The following is a 16,642-nucleotide window of genomic DNA, read 5'->3' as shown; positions in this document are numbered from 1 at the left end:
TCAGAGCCTGCCTCTGCGGGTCCCACCCGCACCTCCCAGCGGGGTCTGCCGGGCACATCGGAGAAGTAGTGGGGTCCCAGGGCCAGCAAGCAGACAGGGAAACCTGCGGGGAGGGGGACAAGGGAAGGGGGAGCCTACGCGCAGAGGCCGGAGCCCCTCCTGTGAGCGCCGCCAGAGGGGGAAGGTGGGGCGGGATGTGCCTGGCAGCCCCCCGGCCAACCCTGCACCAGGCGGCGCCCTGGGCCTGGCCTGGAAGAGCACACCGCCTTTCGGGACCAGAGCACACACAGAGAGCAGTTGTCACAGGCAGGATGCAGGCAGCCGCTGGAGGAGGGCCGGGCTGGAGCATGGCGGGGGGGCACTTGGTGAGGAGGGCTCCTGGGGCCCGGAAAGATGGGAGGCAGGGGTGGTGGAGACGATGCGGGGTTGGGTCTTGGCCTCCACACCACCCCCTCCCCAGCAGTCCAGCCCCTGCCCCTCCTCCGAAGCCCCAGGTCCCGCTGGACTTCCCCTCCCTCACCCAGTCGGCGCTCACCTCTCCGCAGGCACATCTGGCATCCACGTCCCTGCGCCGAGGGCTTCTCTTTCCCCTTCTCCCCCAGGTCCAGACATCTTAGTGAACACTTCACTTCCCTAGGGTCTTTTCCCCAGGACCCCTGGGGGCCAACCTAGCAACCCAGAGCCCCCGGGAGCCCAAGAATGCAGGGCCTGAGCCTCCTCCTGCACCACGCCCCTCGGCCCCGAGCACAGCACTGGGCACCCCCAGGGCACCCACACAGGCTTGGGACTCTGTGACCCTATCTGAGGGTGGAAGTCAGAGACAAAGTGACCAGAGCTGGGCAGAGGACGGAGCGAGGAGGCGGGCGGGAGCTGGGGCAGAGATCCCTCCAGCTGGCAGGGCAGGGGTGTGCCTCGCTGGAGGCCATGGGCCAGGCAGGGAGGGACGGGTCTGTGCCCCTCCCTCCCACCAGCACGTGTCCCAGCTATAAGGCCTCAGAGAGGAGGGGCTCCCAGTGCTCCCGGGAACGCTGAGATGAAGACAGCCCTGCTGTTCCTTGTTGCCCTGGCTGTGGCTTCTGGGCCAGGTGAGGGGCTGGCGGGGGGCTGGGGGCAGTGGGGAGCCGGACCCTGGAAGCCTGGAGTTGCTCACCTCTAGGCATGGAGAACCTCGGCGTTGTGAACCCTAGAACCAAGTGAACCCCGCATCTTAACTTTGTGGGATCACAGACTTAACAATATGTCAGAATCAGAGAATCAAGCCCGAGAATCAGACATTCTGAGCGGGAGCGATGCTGGGATTGTCTTGAGATGCCTCTCCTGCGGAAAGACAGATGCCCAGGGTTCGGCCCCTGCTCCCCTCTCCAGGGCCCAGGGCCCTCCTGGGTCACCCTTCCCCCTCCCCCCCCGCAGGCTCAGCATGGCCAACCTGACAGCCTCCAGGACCCCAGCGCAGCCTCAGGCCCTCACCGTGGGCTGCCCACCAGGAGACAGCCCCCAGGGTGGGGACTGCAGCCAGGTCCTGTGGGCCACTATGAGCAAATCCCAGAGCCTCTGATGCCCCTGGGGAAGGGTCTTCAGTGCACCCCACCCTGGCCACCTCCTCACTGGTCCTCTAGGGATGCCCGGCGCTGGACCGCTCCTCCGGGTGGGGTGCCAGGGCCCCAGCAGACGAGGACTGTCACCTCCCGCCTCCTGAGGCTGTGTGCAAGACGTGAACGCTGGCGGGGCCCAGGGGCCTCAGAGGGGACTGGCCTAGGGCAGGGGTGACAGAGGGCTCCGTCCAGGAGGAGTCTTTTCCGGCAGTGAACCCGGCCTCCCTGTCTCCCTGGGAGGTCTCCCTGGGGCCTGCTGAAACCCCTACACCCTCGCCCCCAGCCCAGGCTCTCCGCTGTCACGTATGCACAAGCTCCACCAACTGTGAGGAACCTCAGAGCTGCTCAGTCAACTCAAAGTTCTGCAGGATCGTGACCAAGGGTGAGCGATCTGGGGGACGGGAAAGGGGCCCCTGCAGGACACTCCAGGGCTCTGTCCTGGTGCCCCAGGGCTTGGAGGATCATCCCTGGGGAGGATGGTGGGAGTGAGCTCGGTGACCGTCCGGTCACGGTGGCCGTGGAAGCTGGGAACTGGAACTTGGGAGGCCCTGGGGGTCGGGGGCGCTGGCGCTGCCTGGCCTGACCCCGCCCACCCGTCCCCAGTGGAGCCCCTATCTGGGAACCTGGTGCAGAAGGACTGCACCGAGTCGTGCACGCCCACGCACAGCCTGCAGAGCCAAATCAGCGTGGGTTTCTCGTCCACCCTGTGCTGCCAGCGCGACCTGTGCAACGAGAGTCTGCAGAGCGCTGCGCCAGCCCGCGCCCTGCTCACCAGCGCCCCCCTCGGCCTGGCGCTGGCCCTGGGCCTCCTCGCCCTCGCCTGGGCCCCCAGCCTGTGACCCTCGGGACCGGGGCCCCACCCCCTCCTCTCCCTGGCCGGGATGGGGGCTCAGACACCTTGGGCTGGGGGCTCCCCTGGAAGGTCTAGGGCAGGGCGGCGGTGAGGCACGAAGAGCCGCTGGCTTGGAGCCGCCCCTCCCCCAGCACAAGAGGACGCCCCTCCCTGAACAGCGGGGGGGAGGAGGGGGGACAGGAGGCATTCGGCTCCCTTCGGGCTTCCTATTCATTCTGTTTGGCTTCCGTTTATTTTTCTACCCAAAGCCCTGCACAGGAATAAATGGTTGCAAACCAGTGTGCTCGTGTCTGTGCTAGTTCCGGGAGTAGAGGGGGCGGGGAGGAGCCATGCACACACACACAGGCCCCCAAGTCCCAGGGTTTGTCACCCAGGGCCAGTGCTGGCAGCGTGCATGATGCCTGGGGGGCCGCCGTCACCCTTCACCCCTGGAGGGGACACGACCCTCCCCAGGCACCTCCTCTGCAGCCCCAGACAAGGAGGGCCCTCCTGGGGGAGGCCTGAGTAGGCGCGCCGGCAGAAGTTTGTCAGTGCAGCCGTGATGGCGAGGCCATAGCTCTTCACCAGGCAGCCACCAGCCTGCCTGAGACCACGCGGTGCAACGCCTTCCTGCAGGGCCGCCCCGCCCACCCTGCCAGCCCGTCTCCCACCCCTCACGGCCAAGCCCCGCCTGCCCAGGCTCGCCGGGTCCCACCTTGTCCTACCAGGTGACCTTGAGGAACACCCCCTGCCCGCGGCAGGTCTCTCTCGCTCCGCGCTCCCGCGGGCTGCGATCCGACCGTAGCTCCTGCTGCGGCGGGAATATTCCGAGGACCAGCGCGCCCCCGCCGGTGGCCACCGGAGAGCCGGGCCTTGGGAGGAGCTGCCACGGCGGGGATGCCTCTCCCCTCCCTCAGAGCCCACTCTGTGCCCTCGGCACCCGGCACCCGGGGCAGGGAGTGGAAAGGCCGGGTCAGACACACGGGCCCCTGAGGTCGGACAGACGGGGCCGGGACGCACCGGGCGTGGACCATCCCGAGCCCTCGGGATATCCCACAGCAGGCCGGCCGTGTGGCTGGGGTTTGAATCAAGAGGTGGGGTCAGGGACATCCGCCTCCGAGGAGGGGAGGGTGCTCTCACCCCCCCATCTGGAAGCCAGGCGTGCAGTCAGCAAACTTCCGGAGGAGGAGGCCGCCGCCGCACGGGCTCAGGGAAGGCTCCGCAGGGCGGCCACCCCTAAAGGGACAACCGGGGCCACCTGGGCCCCGGGTTAGAAATCCCCGCCAGGCGGAAGACGTGGACTGCATGATGACCAGGCTGTAGCCGTGACATAAGCTGCCACAATTCTGAGAACTGGCCTCAAAGAAAGGGGAACAAACCGACCCGGGAAATGAAGATTAACTGTACTTAAAACAATCAAGATGACTGCTGATCAGAACGCCGATGGCGAATTTCAAGATGACCGTCAGAGCTGCCTGTGCTGTTTCTGCATGGAGCCCCCTCCCTCCGTCTATAAAAGCTCTAGCCCACTGATTTTTTGGGGGGTGGGGGGGAGTAGGCCTTTGGACAGGAGTTCCCCCCGCCCTGGTTGCCAGCCTCGGAAATAAACCAAACTTTCCTTTCCACCAACCTGGCCTCTTTATTGGCTTTTGAGCGGCAAGCAGGCAGACCCCACTTTTGGTAACAACGTCATTCGTAATGTTCCCTTATTATCTTTGTAATGCTGTTATGGCCTGTCATAAGGCTCCTTTTGTCATTCCTGATATTAGTGATCTGTCTTGTCTCTTTTCCTTCTGAACAATCTGGCTAGGGGGTTAAAAATTGTATTGATATTCTCAAAGATCAGCTTTTGGGTTGATTGATTTTCTCTATTGATTTTCTTCTTCTATTTCCTTGATCCTTTTGCTCTTATTTTTGTCATTTCCTTTATTTTGCTTACTTGGGGTTTGGTTTACTCTTGTTCTAGTTTCTGAAGGTGGGATCAGAGGCCATTGTGTCGAGAACTTTATTTTTTCTCATACAAGCGTTAGTGCCAAAACTTCCCTTCTAAACACTGCTTTAGCTGCATCCACTAACTTTGATATTTTGTCTTTTCATTTTCATTCAGTTGGAAATACTTTCTAATTTCCTTTAAGATTTTTCCTTTAGCCCACCGGTTATTTAGAAACGTGTTGACCAGTTTCTAAATATTTGGTGATCTTATTTTTCTGTTCTTGATTTCTTGATTTAATTCCACTGTAGCCCAATAAAATAATTTGTAGGATTTCAATCCCTGTAAATTTGTTGAGATTTATTTTATGGCCCACAATAGGTCTATCTTGATCAATATTCTGTGTGTCCTTGAAAAGAACGGGCTCTCCTTCTGAACTTACCAAGTAGGTCACACGGGCTGTTAGTGTTGTTCAAGTCTCCTTTATCGTTACTCATCTTCTGTTGACTTCTATGAGCTCTTAAGAAAGGAGTGTTGGGCTTCCCTTGTGGCACAGTGGTTAAGAATCTACCTGCCGATGCAGGGGACACAGGTTCGAGCCCTGGTCCGGGAAGATCCCACATGCCGCGGAGCAACTAAGCCCGTGCGCCGCAACTACCGACCCTGTGTGCCTAGAGCCCGTGCTCCGCCACAAGAGAAGCCACTGCAACGCGAAGCCCGCGCACTGCAACGAAGAGTAGCCCCCGGCTCACCGCAACTAGAGAAAGCCCGCATGCAGCAATGAAGACCCAATGCAGCCAAAAAAAAAAATTCTCTAAGAAAGGAGTGTTGAAATCTCTGGCTGGAATCGTGAATTTTCTTTTTCTCCTTTTTGTTCTATCAGGTTTTTTGGCTTTGTGCGTTTTGACACTCAGTCGTTAGGTGCATAGACATTTAGGATTGCTATGTCCCCTTAATGAACCGACCCTTTTATCATTATGTAACGTCCTTCTTTATTCCTGGCTATATCTTTTGCTCTAAAATCCACTTTGTCTGATATGAGTGTGGTCACCCCTGCTTTCTTGTAATTACCGTGAGCCTGGTGTCTCTTCCTCCGTGCTTTGCCTTTTAACCTACGTGTGATCTTACACGTACAGTGGACTTCTTGAGGGCAGCAGAGACGTGGCTTTCTCTTTTTATTTAATCTGACGACCTCTGCTTCCTAGTTGGGGTGTTTGGACCACTCAGTGTGATTAGAGGTGTCATGGGTTTAACTCTCTCATCCTGCCTTCTGTCTTCTCTCTGTCCCACCTGTTCTTTTTCCTTTCCCCTCTTTTTCTGCCTTCTTGTCAATGACCAGATTACTCCTGTGATTCCGTTTTATCTCCTTTGTTACTTTATTAAGCAGAGCTCTTTGATTTTTCTTTTCTTGCTCTTTCTTTACTTTTTTTTTTTTTTTTTGATTCTAGAAAAGAATTCTTTTTGCCTTTGCATGTCAGAAAACATCTTTATTTCCCCTTCACTTTTCAGAGCACATAATTCCAAGTTGTTTGTTTTTTGTGTTGTGGTGTTTCGAACACTGCTTCACTGCGTTGGCTTGTACCGCTTCTGACAAGCAGTCTGCTGGCGTCCTTCTCTTCTTGCGCATCACACAATGTCCGCTTTCAGTGGTTTCTCTTTATCCCTGGTTTTAAGCAGTTGATCACGATGTGCTTTGGTATAGTTTTCTTCAATTTCTTGTGCTTGAAGTTCATTGAATTTCTGGGTTCCACGAGTTTATAGTTTCTCTGAGGGGAATTCAGGAGAGAGGAAAACAGGATGCTCGCCCTAGACAGCTAAGATGCACATCAAAGGAATAACTGCAACGAGCCCAGCCTCTTGCATCTTCCCGAACGGAGAAAAGCACTAAAATCATCAACCTGCGATGCCTGCTTTTTGTGACTAGCAGTGATCTTTCGATGTTTGAGTACACTTGTTTGTTTGCTTTTTCCCAGCAAGAACTCCTGTATGTCCCGGCTCCTCCCTTACCTCTTTGGACCCTCAGAGCTGAGAGGCTGTCTCCTGGGCTGTAGTCCTCGGCAGGGCCCCCAAATAAAATATTAACTCAAGACTTTTAGGTTGTGCGGGTTTGTATTTTTTTGCAGTCGATACAAGGTTTCTCCTCCGGCCGTGTGTGAGCTCTGGGAACCCTTGTGCCTGCTCCGTCCACATCTTGGGGTTGGTTCCTCGAATGTGTGCACCGATGGGCCCTCAGCTAAAGACACAGGCACCCTCTGCTGACCTCCCCAGCCCTGTGGGTTGGAGAGGGGACAGCTCTCTCCTCTCTACCCTGTGAGATCCAGCTGCTTTGGCTTCCCTGAACTCTCCTCTCCTCAGTCAGAGAGTCCCGGGCTCTGTCTGGGTTTCCCCTCCCCGCACTGCGGCTTGCAGCTCCTTTGTCTCCCCCACCTCCAGGGTCACGGCCCCTGCTGCCTGCTGTGCAACCTCCGAGAACCTCGGCTTCATTTATGTCGCCCCATTTTTCAGTTGTTTAAAGGCAGGCGGAAAATCCAGTTGCTGTTAATTCATCACGATCCGATGCTGAAGCCCACAGCGTACTTGGGTTTTGACCCACGTGTTTATTTTAAGGCCCATTAGAGCGTGAGCTTCATGACCGTGAGGATACTTGGGAACGTTTGCCCGTTTTATCTTCAACTCCTGGCACCCTGTGGCATCTCAGGGGCTATGTGGCAAATAGGGTGGCCAGCCATCCCAGCCCGTCCAGGGAGAGTGGCCACTTCACTCCGGAGGCTCAGGGCCTAGGGTGCCCAACGTCGTTCAACTCTTTTAAAGAAAAATAAAATTGAGGGTCAAAGAAAATGTTGCATTTTTTTCCTCACATTAGAAAAAAAAAAAATCTAGGGCCCATGAAAATCTTAAATGGTGCCTTAAACAGTACTATTACCGTGGAAGGGGGTCCATGAAACCATGGGCTCCTTTCAAGGCTTGCTTTTACGCTTTGTTAGGAGGACCTGGTGTGGGGACCGAGGCCCAGAGATGCTAGGTAACTTGCCGAGGTCACACAGCAGGCAAAGCGGGGCCACGTGGGGACCCAGAAGCCGGATCCAGAAGTCAGCGCCTCTCCCCGCCCCCCCCGCCCCCCGCCCCCGCTGCAGCTCCGCTAACATCCCTGTACCACCGGGCTAAAGGAAGAAGGGGCGCGGGCTGCTGCTGGGGTGCGGGGCTGACTCGCCACGGGGGTGAGTGGGCGAAGGGCGGGGCGGCAGCAGGGAGAGGGAGGGAGGGAGGGGCAGAAGAGTCCGTCCCCGTGGAGATGGCCCGCGCCCCATCCCGAGGGGCGCGTGCGTCTGAGGGTAGCGCGGGTGTCACTGCGGGGGCCTAGGTCTGCGCGCGGTTGGCTCTCCGCGGGGGGCGGTGGGTCCCAGTCCCCGCGGGAAGGACGAACTCGCGGGCGGGGCGGGGCGGGGCCTGCGCTGAGGTCACGCGCGATGGGCGGCGCTGCCGCGGGGCTGCGGCGCGGCGTGGTCACTGCGGGGCTCAAGGACGCGCTCACTGTCAGACCCGGGCTCGCAGGGCCGGCGAGGGGTGAGTCGTAGGCGCAACGGGGGCTCATTGTGGTGAAGGTCATGGTTGAGGTCACCCCGACAGCCCCCCGAACTTGGGACCGCAGTCTTGGGGGCGGGGCTCTCCGGGAGGGGGCGGGAGGAGCTGGAGCCGCAGGCCCGGCCTTGCTCAGACCTTCGACATCCCGAGGTGCACGCCCGGAAGATGGGTCATGGAAGATGGATTTGTTGTTCTCGGGAAGGGGAGGGTCTAATTTAGTTCCCCGAGGCGGGGACCCGGGGCTGGACTATCCGCGCGGGGAGGGGAGTCGTACTCCAGACACCCCCGCAGACCCTTTCGGAGAGAGTGGGCATCTCCGCTCCAAACAGCAGATCCAGACTGAAGTTCTTGTCTTGCCCAAGTGCCCTCCTGGAGTGCATTCAAAGCGCATTCCCCCACAGGCCGGACAGAGCCCCGAAGCCTTCCGCTGCCCGGAGCTCTGCAGTACTGACTCCAAACCCCAGGCAGGGCTCTGGAGGTCTTCCGGGAGAGGGGCCCCTAGCTGGGCCCTGAAAGTGTCAGGAAGTGGGGGGGCCCACGCGGGGACATGCCAGGGGCAAAAGGTAGGGGGAGCAGTGAGGACAGACCCACCCCCGGGGCCCCAGGGCCCTGAGTGGGAGAGGGCTGGGTGCCAAGCTCCTGGGCCCCTGCATCAACCTTCCCCGGTAGACTGTGGGTTTGGCCTGGCATTCAAGGCCCCTCCAGCCTTCTGGCCTCCCCTTGGCCCCCCACCCCTGGGGGGGTGTCCCACCCTTGCTTCCTTCTCATCTCATTCGTGTCTCCTCCTCCAGGAAGTCTTTCCTGACTCCCAGGCTGAGTTGGGGGGCTCCTCTGCCCAAGCCTGTGGGTCCCTCAGGCCCTGCTGTGACCACCTGTCCTCATCCCCCTCTGTGCAGGGCTATAGTGCCTCCAGTCGACCAGGAGCTCCCAGAGGGCAGGGGGTTGTCCCGCCCCCTCTGTGCCCTGCCTCAGCCCTGGCCTGAGTTGAATCGAAGACCAGCTGCTCTCCACTTCCCTGCTCCCACTCTGCGCTCTCACCTCCGGCCATGGGGCCGCTGCTCGCCCTGTTCCTGGTGGCCTTGGTGGGCCTACCTGTGGGTAAGATGGATGGAGAACAGAGGGTGGACAGGCCCACCTTTGGGGGCAGGCAGGCTCGGGGGGGGGGGGCGGAAATTCCAGTGACCGCCTCTCGTCCCAGCTGTTCTGACCTGGGGAAGCTGACGGGACCAGGGGGCTGATGGGCTGGAGGAGGGGCCTCTCGCTGTTCTCTGACCCCGATCTCCCCCCGGCCCCGGCCCCCGGCCCCCAGCCCAGGCTCTGGACTGCCATGTGTGTGCCTACAACGGCGAGAACTGCTTCAACCCCATGACGTGCCCGGCCATGGTCACCTACTGCATGACCACACGCACTTGTGAGTTGCTGGCCTGCCCCTCACGGCCCCGCCTGGGGAGCACGGCGGCGGGTGGGGGCGTGTGAGGGAGGCTGAGGAGGGAGGCTCCCACCTGCCCCAGGATCCGTTTGGGGAGCTCCTGGCTTAGGGGAAGCTGGCCTAATGGCCCTGCATGCTGGGGTTGGCCCCCTCAGGGTCCTGGCCCACCTCCCCATCCCTCTGCAGACTACACCCCGACCAGGATGAAGGTGAGCAAGTCATGTGTGCCCAGCTGCTTTGAGACCGTGTACGATGGCTACTCCAAGCACGCGTCCACCACTTCCTGCTGCCAGTACGACCTCTGTAACGGCGCTGGCCTCGCGGCCCCTGCAACCCTGGCCCTTGTACTCCTGGCCACCCTCTGGGGTCTGCTCTAAAGCCCCGTCCCGCCGCCCTCCACAGACTCACCCAAGGGCCAAGTGCTGAGCAGCACGGCCCCACCCTCTCCCCCTGCACCCCCCACCCCTGCCCTCCCCAGACCCCACCAGCCACATCCAGGAGTGTCTGCAAGAGGACTCTTGACCTCCCTCAGCCCTGGGGTCTGCTTCCAGGTCATGACCTGTTGTTTTCAGAAGGCTGATGTGGGACCACGCCTCCCAAGGCATCTGGCTTTGACGGGGCAGCTCAGCCCCCTCCTCTGTCCAAGGATGGGGGTGTGGGCACGGGGTGCTGTTGTTGGGGGATCTTCAGTTGGCCGGTGAACACTGACGTGAAGGGGGCCTCTGCGTCTGCCCTGTAAGTGTGCTGGAGGGGGAGGGGAGATTAGGGACCCAGGGGGTGGGGAACAGCCCTATAGGAAGAAGGCTCTCCAGGACCCCAGGAGGGCTGCCCAGGGCAGGTGTGGCATGGCAGGCCGATCGGGGAAGCCCTGTGGCCCCCCCCCCCGCGTCGGCCGTCCCCTCGTGTCTAGGCAGCCCGTGGCAGGGGAGGAAGTGGCTCAGCCTAAAGAGGCCCCTGAGGCCCCTCCAGATCCGGCGCTGGGCCCCTCCGCAAGGCCTGAGCCTGGAGAGGCCAGGCTATATTTGGTCGAGCTTGAGAGCTGATCCCAGGACTATTTTGGGCCAGGAGGGAAGGGAGCAGAGCGGTGGCCACCCGAAGCCTGGCCTTCAGCCCTAAGCAGGCCCTGGCGGAGTGCGCCTCTTTACGGGGTGGGGGGCTTTGGGGCGGCGAACTTTGCCGGGGCGCCGAGGATTCGCCGGGGCGGGGGCGGTGCATCCTTGAACCGGAGCGGGGCGCCCTCTGGTGGACGCTTGGGGCCGCGCCGGGCAGGGGTGGGCTCGGTCCGCCGGAGGGGAGGGGAAGGGAAGGCTGGGTCCGGGGGTGGAGGGGAGGACGGGTCGGGAAAGAAGGGTGCAAAGGGCCGCGCTCCCTCCCCGAGCAGCTGGGATCCCCTCGCCCCTCGCAGCGGCTTGACTGCTATCCGGGCGGCAGCAGGATCCCGACTGAACGAGTGCCGCGTGCGCCGGCCTCGGCCCCAAAGGGTTTCGCGGGCCCCTCGACCTCTGACTCTGCCCACGGGGAGGGCGGGAGCTCCGCTCCGGCTGGAGCGCTCCAGCCTCAGCTCAGGGAGTGGCTCTCAGGTGCCGCCAGTCAAGCTGGGCCTTGGGACCCCCAGAGACCCAAGAAATGGCATCATTTAAAAGGCACCCACCCTAGGTGAGCCCCACCCTTGGCCAGCTTGGGGAAGCCCGGGTCTGCCCAGCGTCTGCTGTCCTGGATCCGGGTGGCCCGGGGAGCCGGGCCCTCCTCCCAGTGAGGCCAGTCAGGACGTGCAGCGTTGTGCCGGGGGTCACACAGCGCCTGAGGCCTCCTCAGCTGACCAGTGCCCCCAGCTCCAGTGTCCGGGGAGGGGGCCAAGGAGCCCCTTCTGGTTGGCACGGCCCAAGTGTGCAGGACGGTGGCAGGTACCCACGTGGGGGGTTGTCCCTGGAACTCAGAAGCCCTTGGCCCCTAAGCATGGCCCCTGTCAGGGGGGCTTGTGCTGGAAATTCCCTCTTGAGAGCTTCCCTCTGGGACCGCCAGATCTCAGGGGATCCGGTCGCCCTGGGGGAGCCCGGGTAGGAGGTCCTTAGGCAGGCCTGGGTCAGGCTTCCCAGAGGGCCAAGGAGCAGGACCGAACCCCAGGCAGCCTGCCAGGTGGCCCCTCCCCCCTGATGCCCAGTGTGGGGTGAGCCCCTCCCTGGGGGAGGCTGGGGGGAAGCCAGAGCCCACCCCCAGCTCCTCCACCCAAAGACTCCCAGGGGTGGTCCACCTCAGGGAAGAGACCACACTCCCCGCAGAGTTGGCTGCAGGGCCACTGCAGCTCCAGATGCTTCCTGGGAGGGAGGGCAGCTGTGGGCAGACTGCCCTCCTGACTCAGCAGGAGAGGCCTGGGAAGTACTGTCACTGCCCTGCTTGTGCAAGCACTTTGTCCTGGGTCCGGTGGCTCCTGGGCTAGATCGGGTCCTCCCTCCCTCCCTCCTGTCCTGGCGGGGATGGAGTAGAGCCCTGCCTGGCCCCCTGTGGGCTCTGGGGTCACTGAGAGCAGGGATCCAGCAGCTGGGTGTGCTTGGTGTTGGGGGAGCTTCTCACACCTGCCTCTTGCTTCCATCTGTCCAACCCTCCTCCCCCCTGACCTGGTCCCACCCCAGTACCCATGGCACCGCCCGCAGCACCGGGGACCATGCTGCCCGTCCTGCCTCCACAGACTGGGTTCTTCTGCCTGGCCCGGCTGTGGTCGAAACTGAGCGCAGACACACCTAAGGTGTTATGCTCACGCCCTGGCCGGGCCCCCTAGTGGGAAGCGCGTGGCACTGCAAAATCAGGGGAACGCACCAGTGGGGCCCTTGGAAATCAAACCAGTCAACTTGTCCCAACTGACTGTCCATGAGGTTAGTAACTCACATCTGCCCGTTCCCCTGCAGTCGTGGCTCTAAGCACTGCAAGACAACCCTGCAAGGTAGGAGCCGTTATCATGCCCTTTTCACAGATGAGGAAACCGAGGCACAGAGAGGTGAAGTAGTTGCCCAAGCCAGGTGGGACTTCTTGTCCCCTGCCCCACCCTGCAGTCGCTTCTCCCATCAGCTGGGAGAGGAAGGGGAAGCTGAGAAGGTGGATTTATCAATTTAAGAGGATTTTAGCATGTGAAATCATTATAACAGCTTAGGGTCAGGAAAGAAGGAGAAAATCAGCACCAGGAGGTTTGAGAAGCCATGAAAGACAGAGTCAGGGCGTCCAGCCCTGTGTCTGGGTGCTGGGCCAGGGGTGGAATAGCACAGAGGAGGGCAGAGGGGCGCCAGGCCCTCTGAGCTCGCCTGGCCCAGACCCCTTCCCACCTGTGTCAGGATCGTGGGGCCCCAACGGAAACGAGAGCCCGCTCAGCAGGCGGAGCGGCCCAGGCTCTTCCTCGCAGCTCTTCGCGGCGTTTCAGATCTGGAAGCAGCCTGCCAGTCTCGGGAGCGGCTGCTTGACTGTGTGGTGGCACCTCCGTGGGCTCCTGTGCTGTCCGTCTGCCTGGAGCACAGCTGCGGCCCCGGTGCAGACGGACGTGCAGAGGGGAGGCTGGGCAGCTGCTTCTCACCTCCCTTTGTAACATCGGCTTTGTGGTGATGAACGTGTATTTTTTTCATGATTCTAAGCCTCTGAGAAAGGTAAAAGGAAGGTGAGAGGTCTCTTTCTTTTTCATCTCCCCCTCCCCCAAATTTTGTTGGATTCTATCCCTCAGGCTGATCTGGAGCTTGTCGTTCACATCTCTGAGCCTCTGTTGTCTTGCTGATAAAATGGGGACAATAGCGCCCACCAGGCTGGGGCGTAACTGCCCAGTCTGGGGCCTGGCACACAGGAGGCACCGGGTGGACAGATGGATGAACGGACGGACAGATGGACGGATGGTGCCCTTTCCGTCCACTTCCTGACCCCGCCCAGCACGGGCATCGACTTCAGGCCATGGTCCCCCTCCCTCACACGGCCTCCCAGAGAGGTCTCGTTTGCACCTCCTCGAGCTAGCGAATAAATGGATGAACATGTGTGTCGACTTTCTGTCCCACGAGCCACCCCTCCTGCGCTCACCTCCACCCAGTGGTCTGGTTTGCTGGTCCTGCTGGCTCTGTCTGTCCTAGACTCCCGCCCACCCTAGGTCGCCCAGTCTGGACCTCGGAACCAGCCCTGGCCCAGGGCAGGGGATGACCCATGGGAGGGGAGCCAGGCAGGAGAGGCAGGAGGCCTCCCAGGGTTCACGGGAGCGGCCCCAGTTCTGGTTCCCTGGGAGCGAGGCAGACCTACCACCTCACCCAGCGGCCCCCTGGGGAAGGCTGACGGGGCTGGGGGGGGCGGGTAGGACCCCAGGAACACACCCACCACCCAGCTCTCTAGCTCCTGGCACCGGCTCTTCCTCTCTGCCTGGGAGCGGGGTCTGAGACGGACCACCCACAGGAGCCCACCAGATAGAGGGTTGGGCAAAAGCCACTCGGGCTGCCAGGGCAGACAAGGGCCTGTGGGCCGGCAGGGCTGGCCCCCTTCAGACAGCCACCCACACTGCCCCCACGGTGCACCTCCCATTTTGGCAGAATGTCTTGGCTGGCGCATCGCTCCCACAAAGTCTGGCTCCTGCTCTCAGGGGGGTCCTTCTGGGCCCTCGCCCATCATGGGGCCTCTCTTAATACCAAGGGTCTTTCTGCTCCCCGCCCCCCAGCACTGGGCAAACGCCCGCAGGTCCTGGGCCCTGCAGTACAGTCACGATCGTGACCAGCGTCCCTCGTCACTCCCAGGGGGTAGGCAGTGCAGAACCACCACTTCTGGAGGGAGGCCCGTTTGACAGGCGGGAAAGCTGAGGGCCGTGCTCTGTGGCTCTTCGGAGGGCAGCTGCTCCGCTAACTCACCGCAGGGGTCCGTGCTGGTGAAGCTTCCGGTTTCGGCGAGCCCTAAGCTTTGTTTGCGTGTTTAGGGCCAGGGGCTAGGCCCCCAGGCCTGAGCCAGACCCTCATTCCTGTTCGCCCGGGAGGCCCGAGGCTGTGTGCTGAGGCTTCGTCGTGCGCCACGCCATACCACGTGATCCCCCCATCGTATCATCTGAGGACCAGGAAAGAGGTTTATGGAATTCAGTGAGGCTCTCCGGAGGCCACACAGCCATCGAGCCTGGGTCCCAGGCTGGACCCCCACGCTGCCCAGGCCCCAGTCCCGTTCCCCGGCTGCGCTGGCCTCTGGGGCGGGGCAGAGCAGCAGCTGGGGTAAGACAGCAGCCCGGGCGCCCTGGGAGCCAGGCCTCTCCCCAGGGGGACCTGAGGCTGCTCCCTGGGCTCCTGCTGGCCGCTGCCTTGAACCTGGAGCTGGGTGAGTCCAGGGGTCAGGGCCACCTCCTTTCCAGCCCTCCCCGCTTGCTCTAAGCCCGTCCCTCCGATCTCGGCCACCACTGAGCTGTGACTCCCACCTTGGGGGAGCCCACTTCCTGCCCCTGCACCCCCTTTCCTGAGGCACCGGCCCTCCCATCCACCAGCCTCTACCCTCTGCCCAGCCCCTCCCCGGACCTGCGGGCCCATCAGCTGAGCCCGCACCCTTTCCTCGTCCCTGCAAGAGCTGTGGACCGCTCGGCGCCCTGCCCCTGGCTTGACCCCTCCTTCCCCCTCCCCCACAGGCCTTCCCAGTCCAGCAGTGACCCCGCCCACCTGAATTTGATGGCCTGGCCTGCTCCTGGGTCCACCCTCTCCTGCCTTCCTCCTTCCTCTCCCCTTTCCGTCCCGCCTTGTTCTGGAGGCAGTTTTCCCGCTCGCATCTCTGCAGTCTTCTCTGGCTCCGCCCACATCCGCTGTCGCTGGCTGCATCTGCCCCTGAGGCCTGCTCGGGGGCTCCTCAGGGACATGCCCCCCAATGGGGCTGCCCACACCTGGCCTCGCCATCTCCCCACCGACCCCCGAGTTCGGGTGGCATCTCCACCTACCCAGATGCCTGAACAAGACCAGCTGGGCCCCCCAATCCAATCCCAACCAACCCACTGCCCCAGCCCTCACCTGTTTTCCCATCTGGGTCAGCACCCGCCTCACCAGCCCCATGGCCCTAAACGAGATGGACAGAGGAAGCGTCTGGACAGCCCCGGCCCAGGCCCGGCACCCCCTCTCCCAGCTGTTTCTGGGATCCGCCCCCTGTCTCCCCTTGCAGGGACCCTGGGGAAGGGGGTCTCTGCCCTGTGGGAAAAGTCTTTGAGGCTCGGGGCCCAGGCCTCACCAATGACCCCCGAGAACTGCCCCTGCGTCATCAGGGTGGAGGGATGAGGACAGGAAGACTGGGGGATGTGAGCTCAATGCAGAGAAAGCCCTTGTCACCGCCAGGGCTGGGTCACGGGGGTTGGGCGGCCTCCTCTCCCTCCTCCGGCTCAGCCTATGGTCAATGGGATCATGGGAGCCCCGCCGGGTGCCGAGTGTCCACTGAGACGTCGCTGAGTGGAAAGAGAGGGTGCCATTATGCAGGAGTTGCCCTTAGCTCTGTCCCTGTGTGTCCATCTGTCTGTCCCTATGCCTGTGGCTACAGTCCAAGCCTTGCAGTGTCACCGGTGCAAGGGCTTTGGAGGCTGCTCCCACAAGTCCAGACGCCCAGCCGGCTCCAGCCGCTGTATCACTAATGCCACCCATGAGTACGGGGTGCGGAGTGGGCTGGCCACACCCTCCTGGCCCGGGTGGGGAGAGCCAGGCTCAGAGGGGCATAGCCGGACCAAGGCATCCGCCAAGCCAGGAGCAGGGCAGGGAGAGAACCCACTGGCCTCAGCCCAGAAGAGGGCCTGAGAGAGGGGACCAGGTCCAGCCAGGTGGGGGGCTGACCCTCCACCCCCAGGGGCCCCCATCGGGGGGGTTAGGGGTGACGGCCAAAGGGTAGAGGTTTCTTTTTGAGACAATGAAAGTATTCAAAAACTGACTTTGATGGTTGCACATATCTCTAAATATGCCAAAAACATTTCACATGGGTGAACTGCCTGGTATGTGAAGTATACCCGATAAAGCTGTTAAAAAGAAAAAGAAAACATTTTAGGAAAAACAAGCCTCAAAATTCAGATTGAGAAAGATTCATGATGACATAAAAATCTAAAAAGAAATGCGTGAAAAATGCCATAAACAAAACTAAAAGACAAGGTAGGAAACATTTGCTATATGTGAAAAAGAGGTGGATTCCTTTCCTATATAAAGAAAACTACAGGGCTTCCCTGGTGGCGCAGCGGTTGCGCGTCCGCCTGCCGATGCAGGGGAACTGGGTTCGCGCCCCAGTCTGGGAGGATCCCACATGCCGCGGAGCGGCTGGGCCCGTGAGCCGTGGCC

The 16,642-nt window shown here is 61.3% G+C and overlaps 2 protein-coding genes across 2 annotated transcripts; both read left to right on the top strand.

Moving 5' to 3' along the window:
• The first annotated feature begins 965 nt into the window (after positions 1 to 965).
• On the top strand, positions 966 to 2,723 carry LY6D (lymphocyte antigen 6 family member D). The gene is made up of 3 exons (XM_007119126.4): positions 966 to 1,085; positions 1,876 to 1,974; positions 2,196 to 2,723. The coding sequence occupies exons 1-3, from the start codon at positions 1,034 to 1,036 to the stop codon at positions 2,429 to 2,431; spliced, it is 387 nt and encodes a 128-aa protein (XP_007119188.1). The 5' UTR covers positions 966 to 1,033; the 3' UTR covers positions 2,432 to 2,723.
• Positions 2,724 to 7,824: 5,101 nt separating this feature from the next.
• On the top strand, positions 7,825 to 13,360 carry LYNX1 (Ly6/neurotoxin 1). The gene is made up of 5 exons (XM_007119125.4): positions 7,825 to 7,918; positions 8,833 to 9,034; positions 9,246 to 9,347; positions 9,552 to 10,100; positions 13,069 to 13,360. The coding sequence occupies exons 2-4, from the start codon at positions 8,983 to 8,985 to the stop codon at positions 9,740 to 9,742; spliced, it is 345 nt and encodes a 114-aa protein (XP_007119187.1). The 5' UTR covers positions 7,825 to 7,918; positions 8,833 to 8,982; the 3' UTR covers positions 9,743 to 10,100; positions 13,069 to 13,360.
• Positions 13,361 to 16,642: the final 3,282 nt, after the last annotated feature.

This window comes from Physeter macrocephalus, unplaced genomic scaffold, assembly GCF_002837175.3.
Source record: "Physeter macrocephalus isolate SW-GA unplaced genomic scaffold, ASM283717v5 random_1598, whole genome shotgun sequence".
Classification (NCBI taxonomy): domain Eukaryota; kingdom Metazoa; phylum Chordata; class Mammalia; order Artiodactyla; family Physeteridae; genus Physeter; species Physeter macrocephalus.
Note: the sequence above shows the minus strand (reverse complement) of the source record. Positions and strands in the feature narration are given on the sequence as shown.

What these genes read in the sequence shown, in the direction of transcription:
- LY6D (XM_007119126.4), top strand. Translation starts at nt 1,034, where the DNA reads ATGAAGACAGCCCTGCTGTTCCTTGTTGCCCTGGCTGTGGCTTCTGGG. An exon ending in GGCTGTGGCTTCTGGGCCAG is followed by an intron (nt 1,086 to 1,875) that starts GTGAGGGGCTGG and finishes CCTCGCCCCCAG; the next exon opens with CCCAGGCTCTCCGCTGTCAC. An exon ending in CTGCAGGATCGTGACCAAGG is followed by an intron (nt 1,975 to 2,195) that starts GTGAGCGATCTG and finishes ACCCGTCCCCAG; the next exon opens with TGGAGCCCCTATCTGGGAAC.
- LYNX1 (XM_007119125.4), top strand. Translation starts at nt 8,983, where the DNA reads ATGGGGCCGCTGCTCGCCCTGTTCCTGGTGGCCTTGGTGGGCCTACCT. An exon ending in CTTGGTGGGCCTACCTGTGG is followed by an intron (nt 9,035 to 9,245) that starts GTAAGATGGATG and finishes CCCGGCCCCCAG; the next exon opens with CCCAGGCTCTGGACTGCCAT. An exon ending in CTGCATGACCACACGCACTT is followed by an intron (nt 9,348 to 9,551) that starts GTGAGTTGCTGG and finishes ATCCCTCTGCAG; the next exon opens with ACTACACCCCGACCAGGATG.